Source organism: Heterodontus francisci, chromosome 34, assembly GCF_036365525.1.
Source record: "Heterodontus francisci isolate sHetFra1 chromosome 34, sHetFra1.hap1, whole genome shotgun sequence".
NCBI classification, from domain to species: Eukaryota; Metazoa; Chordata; class Chondrichthyes; order Heterodontiformes; family Heterodontidae; genus Heterodontus; species Heterodontus francisci.
This window is the reverse complement of record NC_090404.1, coordinates 15,235,171-15,255,980: the sequence shown is the minus strand read 5'-3', so window position 1 is coordinate 15,255,980 and position 20,810 is coordinate 15,235,171. Positions and strand designations below refer to the sequence as shown.

The window sequence follows — 20,810 nt, the reverse complement described above, 5'->3', positions numbered from 1 at the left end:
AGTTACAGACTGGTATCTAATCGAGGGGTTGGGGTGGTTTATATATAGAATAACAGATACCCGGGAGTGAGTTACAGACTGGTATCTAATCGAGGGGTTCGGGTGGTTTATATATAGAATAACAGATACCCGGGAGTGAGTTACAGACTGCAATCTAATCGAGAGGTTCGGGTGGTTTATATATAGAATAACAGATACCCGGGAGTGAGTTACAGACTGGTATCTAATCGAGGGGTTCGGGTGGTTTATATATGGAATAACAGATACCCGGGAGTGAGTTACAGACTGGTATCTAATCGAGGGGTTCGGGTGGTTTATATATAGAATAACAGATACCCGGGAGTGAGTTACAGACTGCAATCTAATCGAGAGGTTCGGGTGGTTTATATATAGAATAACAGATACCCGGGAGTGAGTTACAGACTGCAATCTAATCGAGAGGTTCGGGTGGTTGATATATAGAATAACAGATACCCGGGAGTGAGTTACAGACTGGAATATAATCGAGGGGTTCAGGTGGTTTATATATAGAATAACAGATACCCGGGAGTGAGTTACAGACTGGAATCTAATCGAGGGGTTTGGGTGGTTTATATATAGAATAACAGATACCCGGGAGTGAGTTACAGACAGGAATCTAATCGAGGGGTTTGGGTGGTTTATATATAGAATAACAGATACCCGGGAGTGAGTTACAGACAGGAATCTAATCGAGGGGTTCGGGTGGTTTATATATAGAATAACAGATACCCGGGAGTGAGTTACAGACTGGAATCTAATCGAGGGTTCGGGTGGTTTATATATGGAATAACAGATACCCGGGAGTGAGTTACAGACTGGAATCTAATCGAGGGGTTCAGGTGGTTTATATATAGAATAACAGATACCCGGGAGTGAGTTACAGACTGGAATCTAATCGAGGGGTTTGGGTGGTTTATATATAGAATAACAGATACCCGGGAGTGAGTTACAGACAGGAATCTAATCGAGGGGTTTGGGTGGTTTATATATAGAATAACAGATACCCGGGAGTGAGTTACAGACAGGAATCTAATCGAGGGGTTCGGGTGGTTTATATATAGAATAACAGATACCCGGGAGTGAGTTACAGACTGGAATCTAATCGAGGGTTCGGGTGGTTTATATATGGAATAACAGATACCCGGGAGTGAGTTACAGACTGGAATCTAATCGAGGGGTTCGGGTGGTTTATATGTGGAATAACAGATACCCGGGAGTGAGTTACAGACTGGAATCTAATTGAGGGGTTTGGGTGGTTTATATATAGAATAACAGATTCCCAGGAGTGAGTTACAGATTGGAATCTAATCGAGGTGTTCGGGTGGTTTATATATAGAATAACAGATACCCGGGAGTGAGTTACAGACTGGAATCTAATCGAGGGGTTCGGGTAGTTTATATATAGAATAACAGATACCCGGGAGTGAGTTACAGACTGGAATCTAATCGAGGGGTTTGGGTGGTTTATATATAGAATAACAGATACCTTGGAGTGAGTTACAGACTGGAATCTAATCGAGGGGTTCGGGTAGTTTATATATAGAATAACAGATACCCAGGAGTGAGTTACAGACTGGAATCTAATCGAGGGATTCGGGTGGTTTATATATAGAATAACAGATACCCGGGAGTGAGTTACAGACTGGAATCTAATCGAGGGGTTCGGGTGGTTTATATATAGAATAACAGATACCCGGGAGTGAGTTACAGACTGGAATCTAATCGAGGGGTTCGGGTGGTTTATATACAGAATAACAGATACCCGGGAGTGAGTTACAGACTGGAATCTAATCGAGGGGTTCGGGTGGTTTATATATAGAATAACAGATACCCGGGAGTGAGTTACAGACTGGAATCTAATCGAGGTGTTCGGGTGGTTTATATATAGAATAACAGATACCCGGGAGTGAGTTACAGACTGGAATCTAATCGAGGGGTTCGGGTGGTTTATATATAGAATAACAGATACCCGGGAGTGAGTTACAGACTGGAATCTAATCGAGGGGTTCGGGTGGTTTATATATAGAATAACAGATACCCGGGAGTGAGTTACAGACTGGAATCCAATCGAGGGGTTCAGGTGGTTTATATATAGAATAACAGATACCCGGGAGTGAGTTACAGACTGGAATCTAATCGAGGGGTTCGGGTGGTTTATATATAGAATAACAGATACCCGGGAGTGAGTTACAGACTGGAATCTAATCGAGGGGTTGGGGTGGTTTATATATAGAATAACAGATACCCGGGAGTGAGTTACAGACTGGAATCTAATCGAGGGGTTGGGGTGGTTTATATATAGAATAACAGATACCCGGGAGTGAGTTACAGACTGGAATCTAATCGAGGTGTTCGGGTGGTTTATATATAGAATAACAGATACCCGGGAGTGAGTTACAGACTGGAATCTAATCGAGGGGTTCGGGTGGTTTATATATAGAATAACAGATACCCGGGAGTGAGTTACAGACTGGAATCTAATCGAGGGGTTCGGGTGGTTTATATATAGAATAACAGATACCCGGGAGTGAGTTACAGACTGGAATCCAATCGAGGGGTTCAGGTGGTTTATATATAGAATAACAGATACCCGGGAGTGAGTTACAGACTGGAATCTAATCGAGGGGTTCGGGTGGTTTATATATAGAATAACAGATACCCGGGAGTGAGTTACAGACTGGAATCTAATCGAGGGGTTGGGGTGGTTTATATATAGAATAACAGATACCCGGGAGTGAGTTACAGACTGGAATCTAATCGAGGGGTTGGGGTGGTTTATATATAGAATAACAGATACCCGGGAGTGAGTTACAGACTGGAATCTAATCGAGGGGTTGGGGTGGTTTATATATAGAATAACAGATACCCGGGAGTGAGTTACAGACTGGAATCTAATCGAGGGGTTGGGGTGGTTTATATATAGAATAACAGATACCCGGGAGTGAGTTACAGACTGGAATCTAATCGAGGTGTTCGGGTGGTTTATATATAGAATAACAGATACCCGGGAGTGAGTTACAGACTGGAATCTAATCGAGGTGTTCGGGTGGTTTATATATAGAATAACAGATACCCGGGAGTGAGTTACAGACTGGAATCTAATCGAGGTGTTCGGGTGGTTTATATATAGAATAACAGATACCCGGGAGTGAGTTACAGACTGGAATCTAATCGAGGTGTTCGGGTGGTTTATATATAGAATAACAGATACCCGGGAGTGAGTTACAGACTGGAATCTAATCGAGGTGTTCGGGTGGTTTATATACAGAATAACAGATACCCGGGAGTGAGTTACAGACTGCAATCTAATCGAGAGGTTCGGGTGGTTTATATATAGAATAACAGATACCCGGGAGTGAGTTACAGACAGGAATCTAATTGACGGTAATCTCCCTTGTTTAGATCACAGGTCTGACCAGTTCACTGACTGATGTGATCCTTGCTCACTTGTTCAGCCAGGTGAGTACGACTCACTGGTAGGAGGTTTTCCTTCATGAATTTTTGATAAAAGGATGTACAGAATGTGAAAACAGTATCCAGAATATACAGCGCAGAATCGAGCCATTCGGCCCAACCAGTCTTTACTGGTGTTTATCCGCCACAGAGTTCTCCGGCCATTCCATGCCTTATCCCAGCCTTTCAGCACATCTTTTAATCCACTTTTCTCTCACGTGCTCATCTCGTTTCTTTTCCAAAGAGTTTATGCTGTTCCACATTCAAAGCACTCTCTGGGTAAAGAAATTTCTCCTCATTTCTCTGTTGGATTTATTTGTGACTATCTTGCATTAAGGGATATGGAGTTGAATCACAGATGAGCCACTACCTCACTGAATGGCAAAATGGCCTCCTCCCGTTCCTTCGTTCCTCGTTTGGGATTTGCCCGCAGGTGGGAACAATCTCTCCACATCTACCCGTTCATCATTTCGAAGACCTCTTAACCGTTTCGCGAAGTCTTCTCTACGCTAACGAAAAGGGCCCCAGCCTATTCAATCTTTCTCGATGGCCGTAATCTCTCAGTTCTCGCGCCATCCCTGTAAATTGTTTTCCGTTCCGCGCTCCCTCCGGTGTTCCTGTGTCCTTTTTGGATGGTGCGGAGACCAGCACGGGTGCAGAGCGTCTTAAGTGCAGCCGAGTGAGAGCCATATAATAGCGTGAGCTGCTTCCTTGTGCCTGTCCCCTGGGCAACCCCGTGCCCTCTTAATTAGTAGCTGTTGTGTATTTGATCGCGAAGCGTTTCGGGATGTTGCTGTGTGATGCCTTGCAGGGGGTGAGAAAAAAAAAACAATTCCTTTCTTCTCCTCACCGCATCCCTTGCCTCCTGCAGGAAGAGCTCTCCAACAACTCGGAGTTGATCAGCGTCTACAAGCAGCACATGACGGAAGGGAACACCTTAAGCAACATTGAACTTTACTGGAACAGCTACAACAGGTCAGCTACTGCGAGGGGACGGGGCGGGTGAACGGGGGGGTGGTTGGTGGTGGTGCAGTGAAGGCCACTGAAAGGGGCTTGGTCATCAAGGAGAAGGCAGCAGCCCCTCCTTAAGGGGCACGCGGGTGTGGGCAGAGGAGTGAGGGAAGGGGTAATGGGCACCCAAGATGGTGGACACGTCCCTGCCGTCTGAAATGGCCCAAGGGAGCCAGGCAGTCGTATCCGAGGGGTTCAAGGCGGGCAGCCCATCACCGCCTTCTCAAGGGGCCACCAGCTGTCAGTGCCAAGGGGCCTGCCAGCGATGCCCACATCCCAAGAATGAACAATAATAAAAAAATAAAAACTTTAAAAAAACCTGGGAGTACTTGAAGGGCAGCTTGTCGGGAGATTTCCATTTTTAAAAAAACACGCCGAAAGTGGAGGTGTAAAATGTGGTAAGGGAGGAGGAACAGGTGTGTTTGGACCTGTGGTTCTCAAAGGTTCTCCACCACTGGGGGTTTTTTCCCCTCTTCTGATGCCTGGGTCTTTTGTAGACCAATTGATAGAGATCGATTGGGCGATGACTTCATTACCATCGTCCTGTGTGAATAGCAGGATGGCAGGTGTTGAACGAGATGGCATTTTTACATCGAGTATCTCCACTTGCCTGGATGGGTGCAGCTCCGACAACACTCAAGAAGCTCGACACCATCCAGGACAAAGCAGTCCGCTTGATTGGCATCCCATCCACAAACATTCACTCCCTCCATCACCGACGCACAGTGGCAGCAGTGTGTACCATCTACAAGATGCACTGCAGCAACTCACCAAGGCTCCTTCAACAGCACCTTCCAAACCCACGACCTCTACCAACTAGAAGGACAAGGGCAGCAAATACATGGGAACACCACCACCTGCAAGTTCCCCTCCAAGTCACACACCATCCTGACTTGGAACTATATCGCCGTTCCTTCACTGTCGCGGGGTCAAAATCCTGGAACTCCCTTCCTAACAGCACTGTGGGTGTACCTACCACACATGGACTGCAACGGTTCAAGAAGGCAGCTCACCACCACCTTCTCAAGGGCAATTAGGGATGGGCAATAAATAACCTCTCTGCTTTTCAATTCTATCCCCTTCGGAATGAACCCCAGTGCGTTGTTCACTCGTTTTTGCATCGTGATTAAGAGGTTTGTCTTGTTTCCTCTCCACAGCCGACGTGACCTGGAGATTGATCGAGTTGGAGCAGGCACACTGAAGTAAGGCCCGAAGCACAGGTTTTAAAATTTTCTGTCCATCTGTGTCTGCCGGCCGTCCGTCCATGTCCTATCGATCAGTCTGTCTGTATCTCTTTGTACTCTTCTGTCAATATACCAGTGTCCGTTGGTGAAACAAAATGGCTACTTTCCCCTCCAATTTCAGGCAGCCCAGGGCGAGGAGCTGAGAGTCAGGGCATTAACACTCATTATACCTGAGCAGAGAGGGGAGACTTTCATCCCACAGAACCGTTACAGTGCAGAAAGAGGCCATTCGGCCCATCTTGTCCGCACTGGCTCCCCGAAAGAGCAATTCTCTCAGTTCCATTCCCCCTGCCTTCTCCCCATAACCCTGCACATTCTGCCTTTTCTTGTAACTGTCTAACTCCCTTTTGAATGCTTCAATTGAACCTGCCTCCACCACGTTCTCAGGCAGCGCATTCCAGACCTTAACCACTCGCTGCGTGAAAAAGTTTTTCCTCATGTCACTTTTGCTTCTCTTACCAAATACTTTAAATCTCTGCCCTCTCGTTCTCGATCCTTTCACAAGTGGGAACAGTTTCTCTCTATCTACTCTGTCCAGACCCCTCGTAATTGTGAACACCTCGATCAAATCACCTCTCAGCCTTCTCTTCTCCAAGGAAAACAGTCCTAACTTCTCCAATCTATCTTCATAACTGAAATTCCTCATCCTTGGAACCATTCTCGTGAATCTTTTCTGTACTCTCTCCAATGCCCTCATGTCTTTCCTCAAGTGTGGCACCCAGAATTGGATGCAATACTCCAGCTGAGGCCGAACTAATGTCTTATACAAGTTCAACATAACTTGCTCTTGTACTCTGTGCCCCTATTAATAAAGACCAGGATACTGTATGCTTTATTAACCGCTCTCTCAATCTGTCCTGCCACCTTCAATGACTTATGCACATGTACACCAGGTCCCTCTGCTCCTGCACCCCCTTTAGAATTGTGCCCTTTATTTGATATTGTCTCTCCATGTTTTTCCTACCAAAATGAATCACCTCGCATTTCTCTGCATTGAACTGCAGCTGCCACCTGTCTGCCCATTCCGCCAACTTGTCTGTGTCCTTTTGAAGTTCGACACTATATCCTCTTCACAGGTCGCAATACTTCCAAGTTTCATATGCCCTCTGTCTGGCCTGATTTGACCCTTGACCTCCAGGTGTAAGTGCTCAGTAACTGGTTGTTTGTGTGTTGTTCTCCAGGTGTCCAGTGATGCTGGTGGTGGGTGACCACGCTCCTCATGAGGATGCTGTGGTAAGCTGTTCCATCTCTTTATCCGTGCTCTTAGGGATAACCCGGGGTGGGGGGGAAAGGACACTGGGGTATGGGGGTTGGGAGGTGGTGGTGGGGGGGGGGGGGGTTCCTGGCGGTGGGGTCAACCGTCTAAAATAAAGCAACAACAACGTGTTTCACAGGAGCAATTAACAAGGATAAAAACGACACTGAGCGAAGAGAGACAACCGCAGAGACTCCATAACTAGGGGCAATACTCCTGGTGCAGGGAATGAGATGCTAAACCGAGGGCCCCATCTGCCCTCTCAGGTGGATGCCAAAGATCCCACGGCCGCTCACCCAACAGCACAGTGGGTGGCACACTGGTTAGGGCGGCACAGTGGTTAGTACCGCAGCCTCAGAGCTCCAGCAACCCGGGTTCGATTCTGGGTACTGCCTGTGCGGAGTTTGCAAGTTCTCCCTGTGACCGCATGGGTTTCCGCCGGGCGCTCCGGTTTCCTCCCACAGCCAAAGACCTGCAGGTTGATGGGTAAATTGGCCATTGTAAATTGCCCCTAGTGTAGGTAGGTGGTAGGAGAATGGTGGGGATGTGGTAGAGAATATGGGATTAATGTCGGATTAGTATAAATGGGTGGTTGTTGGTCGGTGCAGACTCGGATGGGCCGAAGGGCCTGTTTCAGTGCTGTATCTCTAAATAAATAAACATGACTAAAAAGCAGGTTATCCGGTTGGCACTGGATCAGCAGAGATTTCCTCCAGTTAAATATCGGGAAGACTGAAGCCGTTGTTTTTTGGTCCCCGTTCCTTGGCTACCGACTCCACCCCTCGCCCTGGCAACAGTCCCAGATTAAACCAGTCTGTTCGCAACCTTGGGGTCACATTTGACCCCGGGATGTGCTTCGGACCACATATTTGCGGCATCACTATGACCGCCTATTCCCACCTCCGTAACATCGCCCGACTCCGCCCCAGTCTCAGCTCATCTGCCGTTGAAACCCTCATCCATGCCTCCGTTACCTCTAGACTCGACTATTCCAACTCACTCCTGGCTGCTCTCCCACATTCTACCCTCCGTGAACTTGAGGTCATCCAAAACTCTGCTGCCCCGTGTCTGAACTCGCACCGAGTCCCGTTAACCTATCACCCTCTGTGCTCGCTGACTGACACTGGCTCCCAGTCAAGCAACGCCTCGATTTAAAAATTCTCATCCTTGTTTTCAAATCCCTCCACTGCCTCGCTCCCCCCTCCCCCCATCTCTGTAACCTCATCCAGCTCCGAGATCTCCGAGCTCCTCTATTTCCGGCCTCTCGAGCATCCCCCGATTTTAATGGCTCCACCATTGGCGGCCGTACCTTCAGCTGCCTGGGGCCCCGAGCTCTGGAATTCCCTCCCTGAACCTCTCCGCCTCTCTCTCTCTCCTCCTTTAAGGCGTTCCTTAAAACCGACCTCTTTGACCGAGCTTTTGGCCACCGGCCTTAATATCTCCTTTTAGGACCGAGATGAGGAGAAATGTTTTTCTCTCTCAGGGTTGTGCGACTTTGGAACTCTCTGCCTCAGAAGGTGGTGGAGGCGGGGTCATTGAATATTTTAAAGGCGGAGGTAGATAGATTCTTGTTAGGAAAGGGAATCAAAGGTTATCGGGGGTAGATGGGAGTGTGGAATTCCAGACACAAACAGATCAGCCACGATCTTATTGAATGGTGGAGCAGGCTCAAGGGGCCGAATGGCCTACTCCTGCTCCTAATTTGTATGCTTGTATGTGGCTTTGGTGTCAAATTTTGTTTTATGATGCTCCTGTGAATCCCCTTGGGATGTTTAACGACTTTAAAAGCACTATATAAATGTAGTGGTTGGTGCTGTCATTTAGCACAATGCTGTTTGTGGGATCCTGCTGTGCACACATTGGCTGCACACACTCCCTGTATTACCACTGTGACTGAACTTGGAAGAAAAAGTAATTCTTTGGCTGTAAAACACTTTGGGATGTCTTGAGGTCGGAGATGTTGCTGTGGAAAGTCCATGATCCTTCTTTCGAGAAGTGCTGTAAAGTTTGGCCAAGGGGGTAAGTTTTAAGGAGAGCCTTAAAGGATAGACCAGGGAACCAATGGGGCAAGCCAAGGGCCACTGGCAACCTGCGGGCACCATCGGTTTCCAGGGGGATTTGAGCGCAGGCACGGCCCTGGTCAATCCTGATACCTCACGAATCTGGGTGCAGTGCCCCTCCCTGGCACAGAATTGGTAAATTGGAGCAAAAATTGTAGCTTGTATTTATATCACGTCTTTAACCTAGTAAAATGTACCCACAGTGCTTCACATACGGAGATATTAGGTCTGGTGACCAAAAGCTTGGTCAAAGAGGTCAGTTTTAAGGAGCGTCTTAAAGGAGGGAAGAGAGAGGTGGAGAGGTTCAGGGAGTACAGTATATAATCGACCACATTGGTAACTGGGTAAACATTTAAATATATGTTGTGACCTGTGGAGAAGTGGAACAATAAAAGACAGTGCACTCCTCCCACCTTAGTCGTAACATTTGGAATGTTCAGATTGATAGATTTTTGTTATCCAAAGGTATTAAGGAATATGGGGCAAAGGCGGGAATGTGGAGTTGGGACACAGATCGGCAGTGATCTCATTGACAGAGCGGGAGGCCCTATGCAACCTCACCCATTACGCTGGGGAATAATCAGCTCTTTTTATATATTTCAGGTGGAATGCAACGCCAAATTGGACCCAACCCAGACTTCCTTCCTCAAGGTAAAGCTGCATTAATAGGAGCAGCTCAAGCTCATTGTGTTTTTAAGGGACTATCTGGCACCCCTTCAGTCTCTGTGCAGTGGAACGTCCCCCACTGCCTTTCTACTTGGGCTATTCACTCTGAAGCGGCGGCTTCTGAGAGAGCGGCAGCCGGCGAGCGTGCAGTGGGACGAAGTGGAGCATAAACGCCAGCATGGACTGATTGGGCTAAATGGCCTGATTCTGTGCCGATTATCCTGTGTAATCTGATGTAAAACCTTACATGTTGGTTCACTACAATAGGAGTGAACGGGAAGGGGTTTGGGTCCATTGGGACTGTGTACAATGGGAGTGAACGGGAAGGGGCTTGTGTCCATTGGGATTGTGTATAATGGGAGTGAATGGGAAGGGGTTTGGGTCCATTGGGATTGTGTACAATGGGAGTGAATGGGAAGGGGCTTGGGTCCATTGGGATTGTGTACAATGGGAGTGAATGGGAAGGGGCTTGGGACCAATGGGATTGTGTACAATGGGAGTGAACGGGAAGGGGTTTGTGTCCATTGGGATTGTGTATAATGGGAGTGAATGGGAAGGGGTTTGTGTCCATTGGGATTGTGTATAATGGGAGTGAATGGGAAGGGGTTTGGGTCCATTGGGATTGTGTACAATGGGAGTGAACGGGAAGGGGTTTGTGTCCATTGGGATTGTGTATAATGGGAGTGAATGGGAAGGGGTTTGGGTCCATTGGGATTGTGTACAATGGGAGTGAATGGGAAGGGGCTTGGGTCCATTGGGATTGTGTACAATGGGAGTGAATGGGAAGGGGCTTGGGACCAATGGGATTGTGTACAATGGGAGTGAACGGGAAGGGGTTGGGACCAATGGGATTGTGTACAATGGGAGTGAATGGGAAGGGGCTTGGGACCAATGGGATTGTGTACAATGGGAGTGAACGGGAAGGGGTTGGGACCAATGGGATTGTGTACAATGGGAGTGAATGGGAAGGGGTTTAGGTCCATTGGGATTGTGTACAATGGGAGTGAATGGGAAAGGGTTTGTGTCCATTGGGATTGTGTATAATGGGAGTGAATGGGAAGGGGCTTGGGACCATTGGGATTGTGTACAATGGGAGTGAATGGGAAGGGGCTTGGGACCAATGGGATTGTGTACAATGGGAGTGAACGGGAAGGGGTTGGGACCAATGGGATTGTGTACAATGGGAGTGAATGGGAAGGGGCTTGGGACCAATGGGATTGTGTATAATGGGAGTGAATGGGAAGGGGCTTGGGACCAATGGGATTGTGTACAATGGGAGTGAACGGGAAGGGGTTGGGACCAATGGGATTGTGTACAATGGGAGTGAATGGGAAGGGGTTTAGGTCCATTGGGATTGTGTACAATGGGAGTGAATGGGAAAGGGTTTGTGTCCATTGGGATTGTGTATAATGGGAGTGAATGGGAAGGGGCTTGGGACCAATGGGATTGTGTACAATGGGAGTGAATGGGAAGGGGTTTGGGTCCATTGGGATTGTGTACGATGGGAGTGAACAGGAAGGGGTTTGGGTCCATTGGGATTGTGTACAATGGGAGTGAACAGGAAGGGGTTTGGGTCCATTGGGACTGTGTACAATGGGAGTGAACGGGAAGGGGTTTGGGTCCATTGGGATTGTGTACAATGGGAGTGAATGGGAAGGGGTTTGGGTCCATTGGGATTGTGTACAATGGGAGTGAACGGGAAGGGGTTTGGGTCCATTGGGATTGTGTACGATGGGAGTGAACAGGAAGGGGTTTGGGTCCATTGGGATTGTGTACAATGGGAGTGAATGGGAAGGGGTTTGGGTCCATTGGGATTGTGTACAATGGGAGTGAACGGGAAGGGGTTTGGGTCCATTGGGATTGTGTACAATGGGAGTGAACAGGAAGGGGTTTGGATCCATTGGGACTGTGTACAATGGGAGTGAACGGGAAGGGGTTTGGGTCCATTGGGATTGTGTACAATGGGAGTGAATGGGAAGGGGTTTGGGTCCATTGGGATTGTGTACAATGGGAGTGAACGGGAAGGGGTTTGGGTCCATTGGGATTGTGTACAATGGGAGTGAATGGGAAGGGGTTTGGGTCCATTGGGATTGTGTACAATGGGAGTGAACGGGAAGGGGTTTGGGTCCATTGGGATTGTGTACAATGGGAGTGAACAGGAAGGGGTTTGGATCCATTGGGATTGTGTACAATGGGAGTGAACGGGAAGGGGTTGGGACCAATGGGATTGTGTACAATGGGAGTGAATGGGAAGGGGTTTGGGTCCATTGGGACTGTGTACAATGGGAGCGAACGGGAAGGGGTTTGGGTCCATTGGGATTGTGTACAATGGGAGTGAATGGGAAGGGGTTGGGACCAATGGGATTGTGTACAATGGGAGTGAATGGGAAGGGGTTGGGACCAATGGGATTGTGTACAATGGGAGTGAATGGGAAGGGGTTGGGACCAATGGGATTGTGTACAATGGGAGTGAATGGGAAGGGGTTTGGGTCCATTGGGATTGTGTACAATGGGAGTGAATGGGAAGGGGTTTGTGTCCATTGGGATTGTGTACAATGGGAGCGAACGGGAAGGGGTTGGGACCAATGGGATTGTGTACAATGGGAGTGAATGGGAACTGGGCGAACAGCACCTACAAAGTTCTACATTTCTTCCGGGTTTCCGCACTGTCCATATTTGGTTAGCAGTGGCTCAGCCCGAGCTCCAAACTACTGTCACCGTGACTCGGGAAATGTGGTTAAATATGACCATGCCCCCTCCCTTTCTCAGGCTCTGTCCTTTTCTGTCTCTCACAGAAATCTTCCAGTGGCCATTTGGCCCCTCTTTGAAAGAGCTGTTCAATCTGTCCCACTCCCCTGCTCTTTCCCTGTAGCCCTCCAAATTTCTGCCTTTCCAGTACTGACTAATCTCCCAATTACAAGTTACTATCGAATCTGCTTGCACTGCCCTTTCAGGCAGTACATTCTGGATCCTAACGACACCTTTCTCTCTCTGTTCACACAGATGGCTGATGCTGGCGGACAACCTCAGATCTCACAGGTAGTTTCATCCTTCGCTCGTCTGTTAGGAAACCAGACACCGATCTGGAGGGGTTACACTGGGAGATCAAAGGGTCAAATCCAACTTAAGGCAAAGGCGACAAAGGTGTCCTCTCTCTCTATTGGGGGCCTGGGCGGTGGGGCAGTGGGTCAGACACTGACCTTTTACCCTTTGGGACCTGGGGGTCAAATGCTGCCCCAGACAAGGTGGGGGAGGGAGGTCAGAGCGCCCCCTTGTGACTGAAGTCAGGTACTGTTGCACGTAGCCCCTCCCTGTGGCTGGAGAGAGGTACTGTCACAGAGCAAAGGTACTGCTGCAGATCAGCTCCCCCTTGAGGCGGGAGGGTCAGGTGCAATAAAGTGGCATCTCACCTGCAATGGATTCTGAGTTTCACCTTCCTCCATCTCTCTCTCTCTCTCGACAGCCAGGGAAGCTCACTGAAGCCTTCAAGTACTTTGTGCAAGGAATGGGATACAGTAAGTACTGGACGTTTCGGTCTGCCTGTATTACAGTGCAACGCGCTGGAAAATATTCCTGATCCGGGCTTGCTTGCTGGTATCTCAAAGTGATCTAAACTTAGAACCTGGATTGCTCCACCAAGGCTTTATTGGTGCTGAGTCCCACACAGAGCAAGGAGGGCCCAGGAACTACTTCCCCAGTCTGTGCTGAGTGAGCTGATCCCAGCTTGGGGGTGGAGGGGGAGTGGGGGACGGCAACTACTCCATTGGCGTTTGGTCACCCAGCCAGCGGGCTGAGAGGGGCCAGGCTGACGGAGGCAAAATGGGTGAGGCACCGAAGGATGGCGGGTACCCATGTGTTGCCCTCGTTCCTGCGAAGGGTGGGGAGGGCGGCCGCTGTGCCAACCAGGTGCAAGTTGGGGATCCCAGCAAGCCAGAACATTTAACTTGAGAGCTGGTGCGGCAGGGGGCGGGGGCAGTGAGGGCAGAGAGACACGTCTGTTCAGCTCGTGAGCAGGCGTACATGTGGAGCTCTTTGCATGCAGAGGTGTACCAGTGCAGGCGGAGGTATGGAAGCACAGGCGCATCGGCAGAGGTGCAAGTAGGAAAGTGTGGAGGTGTAGGTGTGAGGCACAAGTGCGGAGACGCAGGTATACGGGTGCAAGTGTGCAGGCGCACACGCGCAGGTACGTGGCTCAGGTGCGGAGGCGTACACGCACAGGTACGTGGCTCAGGTGCGGAGGTGTATGGCTCGGGTGCGGAGGTGTACAAGTACAGGTGTGTGGCTTGGGTGCGGAGGTGTACACGTGCAGGTGTGTGGCTTGGGTGCGGAGGTGTATACGCGCAGGTGTGTGGCTTGGGTGCGGAGGTGTATACGCGCAGGTGTATGGCTTGGGTGCGGAGGTGTACAAGTACAGGTGTATGGCTCAGGTGCGGAGGTGTATGGCTTGGGTGCGGAGGTGTACAAGTACAGGTGTGTGGCTCAGGTGCGGAGGCGTACATGTGCAGGTACGTGGCTCAGGTGCGGAGGTGTACACGTGCAGGTACATGGCTCAGGTGCGGAGGCGTACATGTGCAGGTACGTGGCTCAGGTGCGGAGGTGTACACGTGCAGGTACATGGCTCAGGTGCGGAGGCGTACACGCGCAGGTACATGGCTCAGGTGCGGAGGCGTACACGCGCAGGTGTGTGTCAGAGACATGCTGCAGTGGCTATGTTTCTTAACCAGCTTTGTTCGTCTTCCCTTCTCTCTCTCGCTGCCTCTCTCTGATGTCTGGCAGTACCTCACGTCGTGGATAGACGCCTCAGTGTGGGTGCAGGTACAATGCTGGACTCCACCGCCCGCTGCATGTGCATGGCCCTGTCGCGCTGCATGAGAGAGGTCGAGAAGACGCGCGTGCAGCCGGTGTCGGCAGTGACGGTCTCCCCACCTCCCCAGCCAACCCACGCTCATTCTGTGGTGTCCGCGTAGAAACTGCTGGCGAATGGCAGTCACGCGAGTTGGAGCTCACCCTGCCGATCCGAAGGACGTCACAGAAGCTGCAGGCCTTCACCAGAGCTTTGACCACAGTATGTTGCTCCCAGCGGATCGGAGTAAAGCTCCCTCTACACTGTCCCCATCAAACACTCCCCAGGACAGGTACAGCAGGGGGGTTAGAGGGCAGGTACAGCACGCAGTTAGATACAGAGTAAAGCTCCCTCTACACTGTCCCCATCAAACACTCCCAGGACAGGTACAACACGGGGTTAGATACAGAGTAAAGCTCCCTCTACACTGTCCTCACCAATTCCAATATGTTGCCAGATGCACACCTTTGACCCATGAACTCCAGCTGCATACATTGTCAGCAGGTCCGGTTGTCTTCGCGATCTCTGTGGATCGCGGCTCAGGTTGGCCGGAGCCGGAACGAGCACCGTCACTGCTGCCAGTCACCCGATCCCGGTCAAGGCGCGGAAAATGGTTGGAATGTGTCAGGAGACTTAACCAGTTCTTTCCTTTTCTCCACTTCCTCTCCGACCCACACAGTGCCCTCCGCCGGGATGACCAGGCTCTCCCGCTCCCGCACCACCTCGCTCTCGGGCGCCTCGGTCGACGGATCGCGCTCCCGCTCGCGCACCCTGTCGCAGGGCAGCGACGGCGGGCCGCTGGCCTCCAGCCCCTCGCAGACCATGGAGGTCTCGTGTTAAAGAGGGAGCGCGGCGGATGCGTCAAGAACGAGGACAAAAAAAAACAAAAAACCCCCAACAAAGTGAACACGTGCAGCTCGTGGAGGAGGCTCCAGTCTCGCAGACTTCAGACTCGGGGAGGGTGAGGGGTGGTGGTGGGAGCTGTGGGGGGGGGGGGGGGGTAGGGGGGTTAGGAGATACAAATGAAGTCTTAGCATCGGGAAGAATGTGTGGGGGAAAAAAAAAAACGAATGTTAAATCATTTTAAACAAAAAGAACTAATTTTCTGTTTGGGGATGGGTTAACACGTTAACGATGCGTACTGCCATCGGGCTCTACCGTTATCCCTGTCTAAATCCTTGGTAATTTGTTGTGTACACTTGCATGAACGTCGCCTCCAGAATGGGGATCGAGTCTCCATTCCACCCCTCCCCCTCCATCTAAACCTCTTTCACTGTGCTCTCTCACTGGCCCATTTCTCTCTTCATTTCCCAACCTACGGCCAACTAGGCCCTCTTGAGATGTCAGCCAGGTTTGGCCTTGGGGGTTTTGCTGCATTCGGTAACGGCACGGGAGGCATCGCTGAACATCAAGACGTTTGACACTGCGGAGATCGCTGTGTCTCCTTTTAACATTAACAACGCCATTATTGTTTAACGCAGTCGGGCAGTCATTTTAATTAACGCTTGGTGTGGGCAGCCATTTTAATTAACGCTTGGTGTGGGCAGCCATTTTAATTAACGCTTGGTGTGGGTAGCCATTTTAATTAACGTTTGGCCTTTTGTTAACACAGCAAGACGGGGGCCATTTTATTTGCTGCCAAACCCCTAGCGCGTACGACGCGTTGAGGAATGTCGGTGGAGGAAGTGTTGGCGCTTAGGACGGTGCCAATCTGCCATCCCCACACGCCACCGCAACCCCCCCCCCCTTCGTGGCGAGTTACCCCGCCCGCACTCGCCACCTGGGCACACGCGCGTGAAGGAAGCGGGGGAACCCACCAAGCTCACCCCTCCACCCAGCCAGCCTCGAGCAAGGAGTTTGGAGGGAGGGAAGGAGGAGAGAGAGTGGAGAGAGTGAGGAAAAAAAAGAGAGTGCAATTTTTATCCTCATCCTCACTCATGCCTGGTATGAAACAGCGAATCTCCACCATGAGTGGCGGCACATGGGAGAGTCACGTGTGCTGCGGAGGAGGGGGGGGGGGAGGGGGGGAAGGAATTCTTCAGATTCTGAAGAATAGGAGCGTAGGGTGGGCCCCGCCACACACACTCCCAGCACCCCCTCACTATAAAAAGCACAAACTCTGCCTCGCACCCCCCCCCCCACCCCCTGTCCTGACAATACATCAATAACACCCTGAAATATTTTGCTCCAGTTATTGCACTTAGCATGTGCCCTGTATTGCGGCGGGTTTTACCGGAAAGTGGGGGTTGGAAATAACCCATGTACCTGCTGAGCCCCTGGATAGAGGGCCATTCCCCCCCCCCCTCTCCCCTGGTGTACCCAACCCCCGCCCCACTAGGTGTTAATTCCACCCCCCCCGCCCCCGGGGTGAGAGAGGGGAGAACACGCAAGGTTAAAAGGTCCGGGTCGCAATCATTGCCAACACGGAGACTGATCTTCGCATCTCTCCACGTTAATTATTAATAAAAGTATTAACATAGCGTGATCTCCGTATATATATATATATATATTATATACCGACTATATAAATGTGTGTATAAATAAAATAAAATGAAATTACTTCCATGGAAAGGAAGATTTGGACGCTCCTCATGCACGGGGCTCCTGTCAGCTTGTCGGAACCTGCTCGTTCGGCCCTCGGCTCCGCTCGCCGCTGCTCGGTCAGTCCCGGTTGGATTCCGGGATTTCTGTTTCTTTTTTTTTCCCCCCCTCCTCCTCCCCCTTTCTTCTTGCGCCTTCTTGTGATCATATTAACGCTGCGGTTTTTAAATGTGTAACGGAGATAAGTCGTGCTGTGAAACCCCTGTTGTCCATTCGATTGCCTGCAAGTAGCTCGCTGAACCCCATGTAACACAACCAATAAAAACTTGCCAAAAAAAAAAATGACAAAGATTGACTGTGTGGTTTTTTTTAAATATATAGATATATAAATAAAACACCCGCCTTTATTTATTTTAGCTCTCCCTCTCATGATGTGGGGTCGGGCCTAGATTACTGGCTTAAGCCCTGGAGCGGGATTTGAACCTGCAGACTCAAAGTAGCGGGAGCTGCCCGAGTGAGTCCCAGTACGAGCACTGGTTCCGCAGTTAGCGCTCACTGCGTTGGGCTCCATTCCCGCCGGCGGCCACAGCAACGGTCGCTCCTCTCAAAGGCTCGCGCGTACCGAGCGCCTTTCGCCAACTCAGGACCGCCCGAGAGCACAGCAAGATCCCACAAACAGCAAAGTCACGACGGTCGACCAGATCGCCTCGTTTTCTGGCGCTGTCGGTGGAGGGATAAATGGCAGGCACCCCCCCACCCCCCACCGCCCCCCACAACCTTGTCACTAATCACATGGAGTCTCTTCCTGGGCTTCTGGACTCGGGAAGGGGGTGGTCGGAGATCCAATCACGACTCTTCCTTCGAGTCCGCTCGTGCCCGAGTCGCGCTGTCGCGGTCCTGCCCGCTTCCGTCTCTCGCGGCACTCCAGTCCGGGGGCACGGGCAGGCGATCGCCCCAGGTGCTGTTGCGGGCCCATCGGTACAGGTCCCTGTGAAGGAGGCAAGAAGAGGGAAAGGCGATGAAGGAAAGAAAGGAATAAAAGATTCGCAATTAAAAAAAAATACAGCGCCTTTCAGCTAGCACAGGACGGACCGACGTTCGGCACGGCCAATGAAACACTTTGAAGTGGAGTCGCTGTTGTGCTGCAGGAAAAGGCGGCAGCCGATTTGCGCACAGCAAGCTCCCACAATGCCCAGATAATCTTGTGTTTTTTTTGTTGTTGTGACGTTGATTGAGGAATGAATATTGGTCCCAGGACAGCGGGAAAGAGCGCTCCCTCGCTCTTATTTTTGTTCCCCCACCCACTCGAGAGGGCAGACGGGGACTTTGGCCAGGGTGGTGGGGTGGGGTGGGGGGGGTGAACTCCCCTTGGCTTAACGCGTCGTCTGACAGACGGCACCTCTGACAGTGCGGCACTCCCTCAGCACAGCGCTGGGGCGTCAGCCTCGATTTCTTCTGTGCTCGGGTCCCGGAGCGGGATTCGGACCCATAACCTTCTGCTTCGGGAGGAGAGAGTCCGCCGAGCCACGGCTGAGAGGGTGCAGGTGGGAACTGAGACTTGCATTCCCGTCTCCACCCTCCACAGGATGACAACCTCCCAACCCCTCCAGAGCGTTTCATAGCCAGTCAGGCGCTTTCTTCTTGTCCGGAGTGCAGTCGTCGCCGCGATAGCGGGAAACGCGCACAACAAGATCCCACGGACAGCAGAGTGCGTTTTGCACTGCTGCTGTCTGAGGGATAAATACAGACCTTGGGACGCCGAGGAATGGAGGCCACGGGATCTTTTATGTCCCGTTCGAGGGGACAGACGGAACCTCAGTAGAACATCTCACCCAAAAGGTAACCCCCCACCCACCCTAACTCCGTCAGTGCGGCGCTCCATCGGTACTGAGGTTTCGGGTCCCCCAACGCACAGAATTGCAGCCCCCTCCCCCCAATTTTTAAGAGGCCCCCCCCCCCACCCCGTTACCTGCCACTCTTGCGAGGCGTGATGACGGCGTGCCGCATCGTCCCATCGGCGCAGCAGAGGTGGGCGTGGACGTGACGCGGCTTGCACAGCACGGGCTGGATGAGCCGGGGCCAGTGCTGGGTCTCCTGCCGGGACCCCCGACTCAGGATGACGTAGGAGAATTTCTCCAGCTTGACGTTGGGGTTCTGCAGGGGGGGGGGGGGGGGGGGAAAAGAGAGGGGGGGGGGAGAAAGGCCGACATTAAAAACACACGGGAAGGGAGCAAGTCACCGGATGCAAGTTTAAAAAAAGAAAAAGCACTGCCCAGGTCGGTCAGAGTTGGCCTTCACGCGACACAACGGAATAGTCGACAACGCGACCTCTATCTCAACGCTCCACACGGGCGTCTTCCAACCCTTCCATTGCTTTCTCCCTCCTGTATGTTTATCCAGCTGGCCCTCCCCACCCCCACTCCCCTCTATGCATCTCTACCAGCGGGTTCCGACACTCTCACCACTCTCCGGGGACAGAACTTCGGGAGCCGCCCGCAGGCGTCGACCCGCCTTTGGCAAGCGCCTTCGCTGCTGTAAGGCGGGGAAAGGCTGCAGCCAACCAGTGCACAGAAAGATCCCACAAACAGCAGCCAGATAAATGACCGGATCATCTGTTTTTTTTTTAATTTGTCGCACTCCTCCCTCCCAAGTGACATCGGGCGAGGCATAAATCGCCGGGGGAGGGGGGGGGGGGGGGGGGGTAGGACTGCCCCCGCTCCTCGACCAACAGCGGCCGTGGGATCTTGTACATAGGCCGGAGAGCAGCAGAGGGGGAGGGGGCGGGTGGTGGCATCGAACCCACCAGCGTCTGACTCAAGAGGCGAGAGTGTGAGACTCCCAGCACTAAGCCACGGGGGGGCGAGGGGGGGGGGGTGGTGCACTTGACCTCAAATTACTGCATCTCCCACCTGGGATTTTCCACGAGAAATCTGATCCCATCTGGATTAAATCTGCGCTTCCAATGCCTCCCCTGGGGAAAATCTGGTTCCGCAAGACCAAGCGCTCGTTCGCTCGGGTAAAGTGGAACTTGACCCTCAGGCTTTAGGGCCTAAGTCAGGCGGCAGGCACTCACCCAGGCAAAGGGCAGCGGGTGGTAAGCTTGCGTAAAGTTACACGGCAGGGGCACCTTGCCCATCAGCTTGGGACACATCAGGTCATGGGAACACTGTGAAGGGGGGGAGGGGGGGGGGTGAAGAGAGAGAGAGAGAACAACACAGTCATCAGTGCAAACAGTTTTCCATTACTGATCAGGTTTCGAAAAAGAAAAACCTCAAAAAGCAGCACCGAGATGGCACCAGATGGGAAAACCGATCCCAGGGAACTCACCGGAGCAAAGACATGTCCGTCGGAATCTCCACCTCCTGCCTGGGAATAGAGAGAGAGAGAGAGAGAGAGAGATTACTGAGGGTAGAGACTGAATGATAGGCTGGGTATAATATATTAAATGGACTAGGCAGAGTTAATGAGGGTCCCGATCGAAGGTATAATATATTAAATGGACTAGGCAGGGTTAATGAGGGTCCTCATCGAGGGTATAATATATTAAATGGACTAGGCAGGGTTAATGAGGGTCCCGATCGAGGGTATAATATATTAAATGGACTAGGCAGGGTTAATGAGGATCCCGATCGAGGGTATAATATATTAAATGGACTAGGCAGGGTTAATGAGGGTCCTCATCGCGGGTATAATATATTAAATGGACTAGGCAGGGT

The 20,810-nt window shown here is 51.2% G+C and overlaps 2 protein-coding genes across 5 annotated transcripts in view; one reads left to right on the top strand and one right to left on the bottom strand.

Annotated features, from left to right (window-relative positions):
* ndrg2 (NDRG family member 2) overlaps window positions 1-17,434 on the top strand; it is a 116,363-nt gene extending 98,929 nt beyond the window's left edge. For all 3 annotated transcript variants that reach the window (XM_068014455.1, XM_068014453.1, XM_068014454.1), the window contains 8 exons: window positions 3,424-3,480; window positions 4,346-4,449; window positions 5,643-5,687; window positions 6,911-6,962; window positions 9,648-9,695; window positions 12,714-12,749; window positions 13,174-13,225; window positions 15,233-17,434. In XM_068014455.1, coding sequence (XP_067870556.1) covers window positions 3,424-3,480; window positions 4,346-4,449; window positions 5,643-5,687; window positions 6,911-6,962; window positions 9,648-9,695; window positions 12,714-12,749; window positions 13,174-13,225; window positions 15,233-15,393 — 555 coding nt within the window. In that variant the 3' untranslated portion in view covers window positions 15,394-17,434. The remainder of the gene's footprint in view (window positions 1-3,423; window positions 3,481-4,345; window positions 4,450-5,642; window positions 5,688-6,910; window positions 6,963-9,647; window positions 9,696-12,713; window positions 12,750-13,173; window positions 13,226-15,232) is intronic.
* Window positions 17,435-17,480: 46 nt separating this feature from the next.
* The window catches only part of mettl17 (methyltransferase like 17), a 29,119-nt gene continuing 25,789 nt past the window's right edge, over window positions 17,481-20,810 (bottom strand). The window contains exons 11-14 of one of the 2 annotated variants that reach the window (XM_068014450.1): window positions 20,422-20,460; window positions 20,168-20,260; window positions 19,064-19,248; window positions 17,481-18,082 (exon numbers count right to left, since the gene is read on the bottom strand). In XM_068014450.1, coding sequence (XP_067870551.1) covers window positions 17,941-18,082; window positions 19,064-19,248; window positions 20,168-20,260; window positions 20,422-20,460 — 459 coding nt within the window. In that variant the 3' untranslated portion in view covers window positions 17,481-17,940. The remainder of the gene's footprint in view (window positions 18,083-19,063; window positions 19,249-20,167; window positions 20,261-20,421; window positions 20,461-20,810) is intronic. The other variant, XM_068014452.1, reaches the window with a different exon arrangement.